The following is a 14,466-nucleotide window of genomic DNA, read 5'->3' as shown; positions in this document are numbered from 1 at the left end:
TGATCCAGCAATTCCACTTTTTCCCACAAATCTGGAGAAAACCATACTCCCAGAAGATACATGCAGCCCAGTGTTCACTGCAGCACTGTTTACAATGGCCAAGACATGGAAGCAGCCTAATATCCACTGACAGAGGAATGGATAAAGACGGCGTGGTACATATACAATGAAATATTGCTCAGTCATAAAAAAGAATGAAATAATGCCCTTAATCGTTTCAATGAGTAATACCCAGAACAGACTTCACTGTCAAATAGAAAATAAACTTTGTAACTACAGGAACAAAAAAGTATTTAAAAGCCAGGGCTACAGGATACAAATGGATGAAATTATGTGTAAAAAACGGGGAAACTCGGAAAAAGGGGGAATCTAAACTTAAAAATATATACATAATATATGATATACTGTATTACCTAAATATGAATTTATTAAATAACAGTGATTATATATTATTATATGTGATATAATATCCATATATATGTACACACACATCTGAGTATTTTTCATTTTTAAGAAGTTTTATTGGCATATAGTTGATTTACAATGTTGTGTTAGTTTCTGTTTGTACAGCAAAGTTAATCAGTTATACACATGGCCACACTCTTTTAGATTCTTTTCCCGTATAGGTCATTACAGAGTACTGAGCTGAGTTCTCTGGCACCACTGATTCTTATTCATCTTTTATTCAAAACCATCTTTCCAATTCTCCAATCTCTTTACTACACATAAGCAACGCTCCAGTTCTATAGATATGTATACCTTTTTTCTCCTACCATGACACATGGCTTGTGGGATCTTAGTTCCCCAACCAGGGATTAAACCCAGGATGGTGGCAATTAAAGCACGATGTCCTGACCACTGGACCACCAGTGAATTCTCCAGTCCCATACATTCTGCTTGCACAGTACCTCTGTGTTTTCATTTCAGTTCCCTCTGCCATCCAGTTCAGACTCTCATTACCTTTCAATCAGACTTATCTTAACAAACATTTCTGACTCCCTACCGCTAAGCTCTCCTAACTCCCAAAGTGTCTAGATATTGTTTCCAGATTAATGTTTTGATTCTGATATATTCTTCTGAAACACTTTGAATAACTTCTTACACTATTTTGTCCAACTTTAAACTTCATGTAATTCAAAGTGGTTCAAAAAGCAATCCCAACTTACCTTTCTACCCTTATTTTGCCCTTCTACATACAGAATTTATCTGGGTAAAGCAAAAGGAACTCCTCAGCATTTCCTGGACATAACTCATTTCCTCTCTCCATGCTACCTATGATTTATTCCTGATATTCAAATGCCTGCATCTTGACCTAGACATCTCAAATGAAATCTCTTTCAGAAGTTTTTTCTTGATCCCTGCCAACAGAGGAAGTCTTGCCATTTTTGACTCTCCTAGAGATCTGGGTATTTTTTAATTACATGACAATAGAAACTATCTAAAAGGAACTAGTTAATACTATCAGTGCCAGACTTGTTTACATCACAACATCACACACTGTAACCATTAAATTTAACTGCTCACTCAAATCAACAACAAAGGGTAAGAATAACTTTCAAAGAAGAAAAGAAGACAAAAGTTTGGAACTCTAGAGACAGCAAAAATTTATCCTTGGAATGGAAAGCAGAAACTAAGGAAAATCTTCTCTCCTCCCAACACAAAAGTAGAAATACTAGATAAAATATAATAAATACACTTTCAAATGGCAAACACATGGGAAAAAAATTCACAGAAACCCTTAAGGGGCCAAAAATGAAAAATAAACAGAAAATAAGAGACTCTATAAAAACCTTAAAACTGAATGCATCAAAATAGACTCAAAATACAGAAAGCAAAAATAGACATATCTATAAGAATAACTTAAGAAATTCATCAGAATAATACTTTAAAACTTCTATTATTAATAGATCAAACTGACAAAAATGTGACTCAAGTATTTGAAAAACATAATCAAGAATTGGAGAATACAAATTCTTCTCAATATAGAACATTTATTAAAACTAATAATAGAACATTTATTGAAACTAATCATATACTAAGCCATTAAGCAAATCTTATATATTTCAAAAATAAAAGTGAAATGTAAAAGCTATTTTCAGAAACATTAAAAATAAACTTCCAAATAACACAGATGCTAAAGAAGAAATAATAAAAAGCAAAAATTACTTGAAAATGAATATTAGTGAAAAGAAAACATATCCAAACTTCTAAATGTAGCCAAAGAAGCTACATGGAGAGAAGGTTAAAAATCAACTAAGCCAAAAACAAAGTTATTTATTAGTCTATTTGAAAGACTAATAAAATTAACAAACTTCTGGCAATAGTGCTCATGAAAAAAAGAGAAAAAAACTAATGATCAATATTGGTGGTATAAAAGGGGACATCTGTGTAGAAAATAATACCAGGTAGTCACTAACAGAGCTTTTGCTTATTCTTTAACAGCAACCTGAATTAAATGCAGGTGGCCCTCTGTATCCACGGATTCAACCAACCATGGATGAGGAAAAAAAAAATTTAATTCCAGAAACTTCCAAAAAGCAAAATTTGAATTCACCAGGTGCTGACAACTACCTGTATAGCATTTACACTGTATTAGGCATTTTAAGTAATCTACAGACAATTCAAACTACACAGGAGGGTGTATGTAGGTTATATGTAAATACTATGCCATTTTATACGAGGGACTTGGTCATCTGCAGATTTTGGTATCCAGGAGGTCCTCAGAACCAATCCTCCAAGGATATCTAGGAACAACTGTATACCATATCCTTCAGACAAGGCGGATGGCTGGTAAACAAAGAAGACAGGTTTTTTTGAAAAGCAGAATCTTAGCTTTTAACAATGCCGTAAGGATGAACATGTGACTTATCTTTAGATCTCTTCTGTGAGCTTTGACTTTTTTTAAACTATTCAGTTGAATTCATCTATTTTAAGTGTGTCACAATGAAAGGAAAAATGGCAACTAGCTAGAGGTTAAATAATTAAGAGGATATAGAGGAAACTGACAACTGTAGAAAAGAATATATAAATCAACAACCTAAATAGACTGATAAGCATTAAGCAAGTAAATTAGCCATTAAACTGTATTTGCATATGCACACTGTCTTGTCCCTGCCCCACTCAACTTAGAGTTTTTACTGGCAAATTCTCCCTAATAGATTTTTTTAAGATTATGGGAAATTCTTACAAAGAACAATAAAAGATAAAACACCTTCATTTATTTAACGAGGTGTATATAATCTTGATAACAACAACAAAAAAAGTACCAAGTACCAAACAGAAAAATGATAAATTTTGCTCATAAACTCAGAATCAAAACTTACCATTCGGGCTTCCCTGGTGACTCAGTGGTAAAATGCAGGAGACACAGGTTCAATCCCTGGTCTGCGAAGATTCCACATGCCGCAGAGCAACTAAACCTGTGCGCCACAACTACTGAGCTTGTGCTCCAGAGGCCAGGAGCCACAGCTACTGAGCCCACGTGCCACAACTACTGAAGCCTGCACCCTGGAGCCCAACACGAGAAGCCACTGCAACGAAAAGCCCACGCACCACAACTAAATAATAGCTCCTGCTTGCCACACCTGGAGAAAAGCCTGCACAGCAACCGAGAATCAGTAGAGCCAAAAAGAAAAAAAAAACCCTAAATCTTATGAAGCATATTAAAATAATACACGAGGTCCAAATTAGATTGTTCCCAAGGATATATGGATGAATAACCATTAGAAAAACTACTGATGCAATTATTCACATTAAAAAAATTAAAGACTACTGGTTCCAGAAAGATAAAGTAGATGCTCTCTCTTTCTGCTAAATACAACCCTAAACCCTAACATTATATATAAAACAAAGCTAAGAGATTCTGAAGGTGGAGATTTTTTTTTAAAAAAAAAGACTGACTAGGGACCTTGGAACTCAAGAAATGACACAGCAATTAAGTCCCTTTGTAACCTGAAAAACAGACTTGCTTTCTCCTCTTGAATTTTCTCAATTACATTTGATGGTAGAAAGAAAAACTGTAACACTGTCTAATGTGGTTCTAAATGTATGTACAGGAAATAGCTAAAAATAATTTATAAATAGGGGAAAGTAATGTTCATGAAGAAAGGTAAAGTTTTTAAGCTTCAGATTGGAAAATGATGATACCAGCAGACTGTGACAAGTTATGTATATATAATACCTAGAGCAACCACTACTATATATACATATATATACACACACACACACACACACACACACACACACACAGAGATACACTCAAAAACACTATCGATAAGTAAAGATGGAATTCTAAAAAGTTTTGAAACAATTCACAGGAAATAGGAAAAAGAGAAATCAAAAGCAGAGGAAACAAACAGAAAACTAAAAAACAAAAGGAAACTTTCTTCAGTCTATGTTTACATCTTTTGCCAAATTTCAGAAAATTTCAGTCATTATTTCTTTGAGTAAATTTTCAGTTTGGTCCTCTTTCTCTCCTTCAAGGACTCTGATGGCAAGAATTTTAGACCTTTTGTTATGATCCCACAGGTCCCTGAGGCTTTCTGTTTAAGTCTCTTCTAATTTTAGATTATTTTGAGTCTCTTTTATTCAATTAGGAAGTTTTGATTGCTTTGTCTTCCAGTTCACGGATTCTTTCCTCTTCCCCCTCCACTTTCCTACTGAGCCTAACCATAGAACTTTTCATTTTGGTTTTGTACTTTTCTGTGTCAAAATTTCCACTTGTTTCTTCTTTTTATCTTCTGTTTCTTTGCAGTGTTTTTCTGTTTTTTCACTTGTTTCAAGAATCTTTGTAATTGCTCAGTGAAGCATTTTTATCATAACTGATTTGTGATCTGTATCAGTAATTCTAACACCTTTTACCATCTCAGTGTTGACATCTATTGCCTTTTGTTACACATCTCCCTGGTTCTTGGTACGAAAAGCCATCTTCAAATGAAACCTGGATATGTTCAGACTGTGTTATGAGACTATGGATCTTATTTAAACTTCTGTTTTAACTGGCTTTCTGTGACACTGCTCCAGCAGGGGAAGGTCACAGGGTGGAAGGCACTGCACTTCATTACTGACACGTAGAGGGAGAGGTCCAAGCTTCCTGGGAGCCTTCACTGACATTTCAGGGAGGAATCCTCATTACCCTTGGGTGGAGGTGGGAGTACAGGCTGGCTGACAACGCACTGGGAGCAGCCTCATCACTGCTGAGTGATGGTCAAAGACATAACTCTCTAATACACCTCATCACTGCTGGGTGGGGATCAAAATCCAGGCTCTCTATAAATATAGTATGGGAACAGATGAGAAGACAAGGCTCACAACCAGCAAAGAGGGAAGAACTGCCAGCTCTCTGCTTGGTTTTCTCTAATATCACATTGTGGTGCTGCTGAGATACTCTGTTCTCATGAGGATGGAATTCTAAGTTCTCCATTCAGCCTCTTCAGGTCTGGGTTGGGGTAATGCCAGTTTTTCTGTAGTATTTGGCTAAAATGGAGTAGACTTCATCTATCTCTAGAATTAATGATAAGGGGGACTTTCCTGGTGGTCCATGGGCTAAGACTCCCAATGCAGGGAAGTCAGGGTCCACCCCTGGTCAAGGAACTAGATATCACATGCTGCAACTCAGAGTTTCCATGCCACAACTAAAATCCCACATGCCACAGCTGAAAGATCTCGCAAAAGGCAAATGGCTTCCCTGGTGACTCAGACGGTAAAGAATCTGCCTGCAATGCCAGAGACCTCGGTTCAATCCCTGGGTAGGGAAGATCCCCTAGAGGACGGCATGGCAACCCACTCCAATATTCTTGCCTGGAGAATCCCACGGACAGAGGACTCTGGTGGGTCACAAAGAGTCAGGCATGACTAAGCAACTAACACTTTCACACTTTCATATGGCAGCTAAGACCTGGTACAGTCAAATAAATAATTTTTTTTTAAATAAATGAAGAGGATGATTAGGAAAATAATACTTTCTTGACCTAGAGTTGGGTAACTGATTTAGAGAATCTAAAACATAAGACAAGCAACAGTTAAGCTTTTAGAAGCTTTGGGATTTTGCTTGGCCTTTACTTAAACATAAACAAAAGTGTGATGTGGGAATCAGAAAGTCACTGTAATCTCAAACTCCAACCAACACAGAAGTTAGCCTATCTGAAGCACTTTAGTCAGCTCTGAGTACCAGATTTTAAGATCCAGTAAACCACTGATAAACCCGAAGAATGAGACTACAGTGGTTCCAGAAGACTGAAAGAACTAGAGATACTTCACCTGAAGAAAGAAAAGGGGAACTAAGGAAAAAGGATTATGTAATAGCCACTTTTAATATGTATTAGGCTCACAATTTAAAAAGAGGCAGAAAAGCACGGTCACCTAAGTTGACTTCTTATATTATATATCAGAATTTTCTAACAATCTGAATTGCCCCCAAAATAATGGCCTGCTGTACCTTCCTTTGTTCCTCGATATCAGAAGTATTCAAATGAAGACTGTATGTCCACCAGCTGGAAATATCGGTTGGTGGATTGCTTCAGTAGGAGACAGACTAGTGATTTTAAAGCTATGATTAATGGTGCTGCCTGAAGTGGTACTGTGGAGGCGGGGTGTGATTGCTGCTGAGCTGGAAAACTGCCTGATATTCCCACCCAGCTTCAACAAGACCTTCCACTTACATATCCAGCATCTGCAGTGGCTTTTATTGGGGGAGGTGGAAGTTAACTGGAGAAGAGGATTATGCTTCAGAGCAAAAGTTAAAAAACGACTGAAGTGAAGACATGAACTAAGGCGTCTTTGAACTTTCCCTTCTGTGATCAATTCTTGGTTCTCAGCTATATTCCAGAAAAGTAAGATCATCACCTTATTACAGAATTACTGCAGACAACATTAATATAGTGATTTTAAAAGTCTTGTTTTTTTTTAATAATGGGGCTGTTAGAATGAGTGAAGCTCTCTTTTCTACCTGTGTTAGTACAGCCTATAGTGGGCCTGGAGTGAGTTTTTGTTTTTCCTCTGAAAAAGACTGATAAATTAAATGCCTTTTTATTAAAATAATAAAAAGTAGCTATAGACAAGTAAGCCTTGTAAACCCAGGAAATTATACATTTTAAACTTGTACTTCTATCAAGGAAAGAATAGAAAAAATTAGTTGTTACATTAACTAAATTCTAAGTGAACACACTATATTATCAAAATAATTGTATGACTTTTGCAAAAATTAAAGGCAATTTGTTACATATCAGAATAGCAAAAAATGGGCAATACTATATGAATCTTTCTTGACACCTGAATCTTTAATAAACTACCTCATCATGAAAGTTACAGATCATTTCATGATTCATATCCATACTAACAACAGTGACCACCATAGTTGATCTACAGGAACATTTTTAAAAGCATGTTTTGAATTATTAATCTTACCAAGCTTAAAACATTCACAGATTTCAGAATCATCATTCTTACTGTCATTCTAGTGGAAGTCTTATCCATAAAATAACTAGAAATTGTATTCTCAACACAGCAGTCCACTGGCTTCTATAGAAATAACATTTATGGTGAAGAAGTCAGTCTAAGGTCTACGATGTATATTTTGCTGAGGCATGATTCAGAAGATGGCAGGGAGATGTGCCACTTATATGGTAGTGAGTCTACCTCATCACTCAGCATGGCGAGATCAACGTGGTTTGTTTTCTTTGTAGTTTATGTATTTTGTGAACAAATTACATGCTAAATGGTATACCAAATCAAGGGAATTGAAGTCTTATGATAAAACCTTTGTGGAACATTAAGATACTTCAAATACCACTGTATTTCATATGTTTTAAAATATTATTTGTAAATTGACATAAAATTTAAAAAATGATAACAACACAATATAGTAACTATGAAAATATTTCAAAATGTTTTCAGACACTTTACTTTCATAAAAACTTACTTTCTCATAAAGGGTAACATGGAAAATTTAGAAAATATTGAATATCAAAACTAAGAAAAATAAATACCCTTTAAATATACAGAACAATGAACTTTAACAGAAAAGCACCAGTGATTTTTACAGATCCCATTTTAAGATGCAAAAGGCTGAATGAATTCAGATTTTGTTACCCATTTAAAATTTAATTAAATTCAACTGTTTATTATAAGCCTACAGGACTGCTCAACTGATTTAAACAATTATAGTAAAACTTGATGCTTTCAGCAATAAAAAGCCAAAAATAGAATTAACTTTCAGATTAAATTTGAGATGCTCATAAATTATATCACCAAAACATTACTTATTTGAAATTATTATACCATTAAGATCATAAATATAATAAACACTTAAAGGAAAACATCTAATGATCAAATTTCCTTTAGTGAAACTTGTCAACTGAATTAATGTGATAAAGTTATCATTTATTACTACTAAAATTTATATACTACATACTATTTCTTGATGTTATCAGCTATATTTTACAGATGTATATTTTTAATCTAAAAGTATCATATGTCTGAAGGAACACAGTTTTCTTTTTTTCTCTTAAATTTTAAGAGATTTGATAAACCATTAGCCAGACTCATCAAGAAACAAAGGGAGAAATATCAAATCAATAAAATTAGAAATGAAAATGGAGAGATCACAACAGACAACACAGAAATACAAAGGATCATAAGAGACTACTATCAGCAATTATATGCCAATAAAATGGACAACTTGGAAGAAATGGACAAATTCTTAGAAAAGTACAACTTTCCAAAACTGAACCAGGAAGAAATAGAAAATCTTAACAGACCTATCACAAGCACAGAAATTGAAACTGTAATCAGAAATCTTCCAGCAAACAAAAGCCCAGGACCAGACGGCTTCACAGCTGAATTCTACCGAAAATTTACAGAAGAGCTAACACCTATCCTACTCAAACTCTTCCAGAAAATTGCAGAGGAAGGGAAACTTCCAAACTCATTCTATGAGGCCACCATCACCCTAATACCAAAACCTGACAAAGATGACACAAAAAAGAAAATTACAGGCAAATATCACTGATGAACATAGATGCAAAAATCCTTAACAAAATTCTAGCAATCAGAATCCAACAACACATTAAAAAGATCATACACCATGACCAAGTGGGCTTTATCCCAGGGATGCAAGGATTCTTCAACATTCGCAAATCAATCAATGTAATTCACCACATTAACAAATTGAAAAATAAAAGCCATATGATTATCTCAATAAGTGCAGAGAAAGCCTTGACAAAATTCAACATCCATTTATGATAAAAACTCTCCACAAAGCAGGAATAGAAGGAATATACCTCAACATAATAAAAGCCATATATGACAAACCCACGGAAAACATTATCCTCAATGGTGAAAAATTGAAAGCATTTCCCCTAAAGTCAGGAACAAGACAAGGTTGCCCACTTTCACTGCTACTATTCAACATACTTCTGGAAGTTTTGGCCACAGCATTCAGAGCAGAAAAAGAAATGAATCCAGATTGGAAAAGAAGAAGTAAAACTCTCACTGTTTGCAGATGACATGATCCTCTACATAGAAAACCCTAAAGACTCCACCAGAAAATTACTAGAGCTAATCAATGGATATAGTAAAGTTGCAGGATATAAAATCAACACACAGAAATCCCTTGCATTCCTATACACTAACAATGAGAAAACAGAAAGTGAAATTAAGGAAACAATTCCATTCACCATTGCAACGAAAAGAATAAAATACTTAGGAATATATCTACCTAAAGAAACTAAAGACCTATATATAGAAAACTATAAAACACTGGTGAAAGAAATCAAAGAGGACACTAATAGATGGAGAAATATACCATGTTCATGGATCAGAAGAATCAATATAGTGAAAATGAGTATACTACCCAAAGCAATCTACAGATTCAATGCAATCCCTATCAAGCTACCAGCAGTACTTTTCACAGAGCTAGAACAAATAATTTCGCAATTTGTATGGAAATTTAAAAAACTTCGAATAGCCAAAGCAATCTTGAGAAAGAAGAATGGAACTGGAGGAATCAACCTGCCTGACTTCAGGCTCTACTACAAAGCCACAGTCATCAAGACAGTATGGTACTGGCACAAAGACAGAAATATAGATCAGTCAAACAAAATAGAAAGCCCAGAGATCAATCCATGTACCTATGGACACCTTATCTTTGACAAAGGAGGCAAGAATATACAATGGAGAAAAAAAAATTTCTTTAACAAGTGGTACTGGGAAAACTGGTCAACCACTCGTAAAAGAATGAAACTAGAACACTTTCTAACAACATACACAAAAATAAGCTCAAAATGGATTAAAAATCTAAACATAAGACCAGAAACTATAAAATTCCCAGAGGAGAACATAGGCAACACACTCTCTGACATAAATCACAGCAGGATCCTCTATGTCCCAACTCCCAGAATACTGGAAATAAAAGCAAAAATAAACAAATGGGACCTAATTAAAATTAAAAGCTTCTGCACAACAAAGGAAACTATAAGCAAGATGAAAAGACAGCCTTCGGAATGGGAGAAAATAATAGCAAATGAAGCAACTAACAACTAATCTCAAAAATATACAAGCAACTTATGCAGCTCAATTCCAGAAAAATAAATGACCCAATCAAAAAAATGGGCCAAAGAACTAAATAGACATTTCTCCAAAGAAGACATACACATGGCTAACAAACACATGAAAAGATGCTCAACATCACTCATTATCAGAGAAATGGAAATCAAAACCACAATGAGATACCATTTCACGCCAGTCAGAATGGCTGCAATCCAAAAGTGTACAAGCAATAAATGCTGGAGAGGGTGTGGAGAAAAGGGAACCCTCTTACACTGTTGGTGGGAATGCAAACTAGTACAGTCACTATGGAGAACAGTGTGGCGATTCCTTAAAAAACTGGAAAGAGAACTGCCTTATGACCCAGCAATCCCACTGCTGGGCATACACACTGAGGAAATCAGAACTGAAAGAGACACATGTACTCCAATGTTCACTGCAGCACTGTTTATAATAGCCAGGACATGGAAACAACCTAGATGTCCATCAGCAGACGAATGGATAAGAAAGCTGTGGTACATATACACAATGGAGTATTACTCAGCTATTAAAAAGAATACATTTGAATCAGTTCTAGTGAGGTGGATGAAACTGAAGCCGATTATACAGAGTGAAGTAAGCCTGCAGGAAAAACACCAATACAGTATACTACCACATATATATGGAATTTAGAAAGATGGTAATGATAACCCTGTATGCGAGACAGCAAAAGAGACTCAGATGTATAGAACAGACTTTTGGACTCTGTGGGAGAGGGAGAGCATGGGATGATTTGGGAGAACGGCACTGAAACATGTATACTATCATGTAAGAAACAAATAGCCAGTCTATGTTCGATACAGGATACAGGACGCTTGGGGCTGGTGCACTGGGATGACCCAGAGAGATGATATGGGGAGAGAGGTGGGAGGGGGGTTCAGGATTGGCAACTCATGTACACCTGTGGTAGATTCATATCAATGTATGGCAAAACCAATACAGTATTGTAAAGTAAAATAAAAAATTTTTTAAAAATTTAAGAGATTTATATATATGTTTCTGACATAAATACATTTGCTGATTTTTTTAAGTCCAGCATATCTTTTATATAGCTCTTTTTTAATCTATTTACTGCTAAAAAATTTCCAAAGATTCTGAATTTAATGCAGAAAAGATTAAGCAAACAATGTCTGGTGCTCCTCTGTAAACTGATTAAAATACCAACTAGTAATCTTTGAGGATGAGTTACCTTTTAATTTAAGCTTTTATTTTAATTATATATAGAAAGTGAATCTGCTTCTTGTATGTGGCAATTAATATTCAACATTTTTAATGCATCCTGGAAATGGGTATAAATTCAAGAACAGATTCTTTACCAGGGACATAGCCAAAAGATTAGGTGTTCTAAAATCAGTTTTTTGTTTCTCAAGATGCTGCAGTCTAAATCACACTAAATAGTATAATTTCTAAAATCTCAAGCTTGTTAACAATAGAACTGTTGGAAGACTAAATGATAGATTAGCATGATTACCTTTCAGTCGGTGACTTAGAATCTGTTCCAAAATGGCTGCAAAGTTGTTAAATTCAGGAGAAGAATCATCAATTGTCTCAAAGCAGGACCGATCAATAAGGGTCTTCACAGAAAACCTATGGGAAAAAAAAATTATTATTGCTTTTAAGTAAACGTTATTCATTCACCAAGTAGGAAAAATGGGAGGAAAGCAATCTAGAGAAATATTACAGAAATGTTTTAAAAGATTATATGCTCTGAAAACTCCATTTACTCAAATTCACTCTGAACACAGAAAATTTACAGAAATATCAGCCTTTTTGACTTATATATTTACTATCTGTTGACTGCATTAAGACTTAGAAACTTAGTCCACTGTCCTCAGAGCCATTAAAATCAGAATAAACAAAATGACCTAAATTATTAAGTTCAGAGCCATAATACAACTTATAAGAGTTTAAGCATCAAATCAAAATGCTCTTAAGAGTTTTGGAGAACAAAATTGATTAAGATAGGATTTGAGTATTCATGAAGTATGAAGTGAATTTGCTCAGTCATGTCCGACTCTTTGCGACCCCATGGACTGTAGCCCACCAGGCTCCTCCCTCCATGGGATTCTCCAGGCAAGAGTACTGGATTGGGTTGCCATTTCCTTCTCCAGGGGATCTTCCCAACCCAGGGATCAAACCCGGGTCTCCTGCATTCCAGGCAGACGCTTTAACCTCTGAGCCACCAGGGAAGCCCTTCATGAAGTATAGATCCCAAGTTTTTATGAACTACAACAGGAAAACTTATAACTCTCTACGGTACACTATATTTTTCCTTCTCTTCAGAATGTCCTTTGTCTCTGACTGCCAAATACCAATGCATTCCCAAGACTCAGCTTAAATGCCAAGTTCTCAATGAAGAATTATCCTGTACATATTCCTAGCTCAAAGTAGCATCTTGTTTGTATCTCCTTTAAGAGATGTTTACAACTTATCTTACTGCTATTACTTGTGTTGTCTATTTCTATCTTATTAAAATACAAATTCCTTCAGGGCAGAAGCATATCTTTTGTGTGTTTATATCTTCCTTAGCACATAGGACAATGACTTGAAAGATATACTCTGTAAGTACCTGTTGTTATATTTGTAAGACCTATTTTGAGGGAATGGCAAAAAAGGCCAATGTCACAGTAAGACAAAAAAGAAAGTTCTTGATTTCTAACATGTATACCTTCCTGGAACCAAAATCAAAATCAGGATCTGGAGCAGTTCTGTTGTCCCTAGCACTTCCCTCACGCTATCCCTGTATCATTGGGCAAGACCCCAATGCTGGGAAAGGCTAAAGGCAGGAGGAGAAGGGGACGACAGGGAACGAGATGGTTGGATGGCATCACCAACTCAAAGGACATGAGTTTGAGCAAGCTCTGGGAGATGGCAAAGAACAGGGAAACTGGCATCCTGCAGTCCATGGGGTGGCAAAGAGTAGGATACTAATAAGCAACTGAACTGAACTGATCCCTTGATAAGCATACTATACTTTATAGTCACACCCTATGAAGGGTGAATGTCTAAGTAAAGACAATCAGTAGCGTAGGAAAAGGAGTAATGATGAGAACTGTTAAATACTTAGAAAGGTAAACTATGGACATCCCAGGTGGCACAAGTGGTAAAGAACCTGCCTGCCAATGCAGGAGACATAAGAGGTGCAGGTTTGATCCCTGGGTCCCGAAGATCCCCTGGACGAGGGCACGGCAACCCACTCCAGTATTCTTGCCTGCAGAATACCATGGACAGAGGAGCCTGGCAGGCTACAGTCCATAAGCTTGCAGAGTCAGACACAACTGAAGCAACTGAGCACACACACACACGGGAGATAAAGGAGTACAAATTGTTCCTTAGTTTTTAGGCTTACTGGCAATGCTCATTCAACCAGGACAAAAAATACAACACGTAAGTATAAAGGAAAATATAAAGATATCTGTTTATATGAGTTAAATACAGGCAGTCCTCCCTTTGCACATGAAAATGACTGCACAAACTGAAATCATGCAGTGATCACAATAATTAATAGAAAGAATTACAATTATTCTCTGCCCTTCACAAATTTTTGTCAAAACATTAAAAATCCTCTGCGAGCTATAATGCACAGGGAAATGGAAGAAATAGTCAAACATTATTTAGTACACTGTAATTTAAAACATGAGCAATATTGAGAATTAAAGTGTCTTCTTTGTAAAAAAAAAAAAAAAACTTATCTAGAATAGTTTGAAAAGTGTTTACTTTCTTCTCATTGTATAACTTAAAATATTAGTGAGTGTGAAGAAAGCTGAGCACCGAAGAACTGATGCTTTTGAACTGTGGTGTTGGAGAAGATTCCTGAGAGTCCCTTGGACTACAAGGAGATCCAACCAGTCTACCCTAAAGGAGATCAGTCCTGGGTGTTCATTG

General features: G+C 35.8%; 1 protein-coding gene and 1 non-coding gene across 6 annotated transcripts in view; both read right to left on the bottom strand.

Annotated features, from left to right (window-relative positions):
* RUNDC3B (RUN domain containing 3B) overlaps window positions 1-14,466 on the bottom strand; it is a 173,122-nt gene that overhangs the window by 135,646 nt on the left and 23,010 nt on the right. For all 5 annotated transcript variants that reach the window (XM_069587703.1, XM_069587705.1, XM_069587704.1 and 2 more), the window contains exon 2: window positions 12,053-12,168. In XM_069587703.1, the coding sequence (XP_069443804.1) occupies window positions 12,053-12,168 (116 nt within the window). The remainder of the gene's footprint in view (window positions 1-12,052; window positions 12,169-14,466) is intronic.
* On the bottom strand, window positions 12,699-12,770 carry TRNAS-GGA (transfer RNA serine (anticodon GGA)). Its single transcript has one exon. It is a non-coding gene; the product is annotated as a tRNA-Ser (tRNA).

Source organism: Ovis canadensis, chromosome 4, assembly GCF_042477335.2.
Source record: "Ovis canadensis isolate MfBH-ARS-UI-01 breed Bighorn chromosome 4, ARS-UI_OviCan_v2, whole genome shotgun sequence".
NCBI lineage: Eukaryota > Metazoa > Chordata > Mammalia > Artiodactyla > Bovidae > Ovis > Ovis canadensis.
Note: the sequence above shows the minus strand (reverse complement) of the source record. Positions and strands in the feature narration are given on the sequence as shown.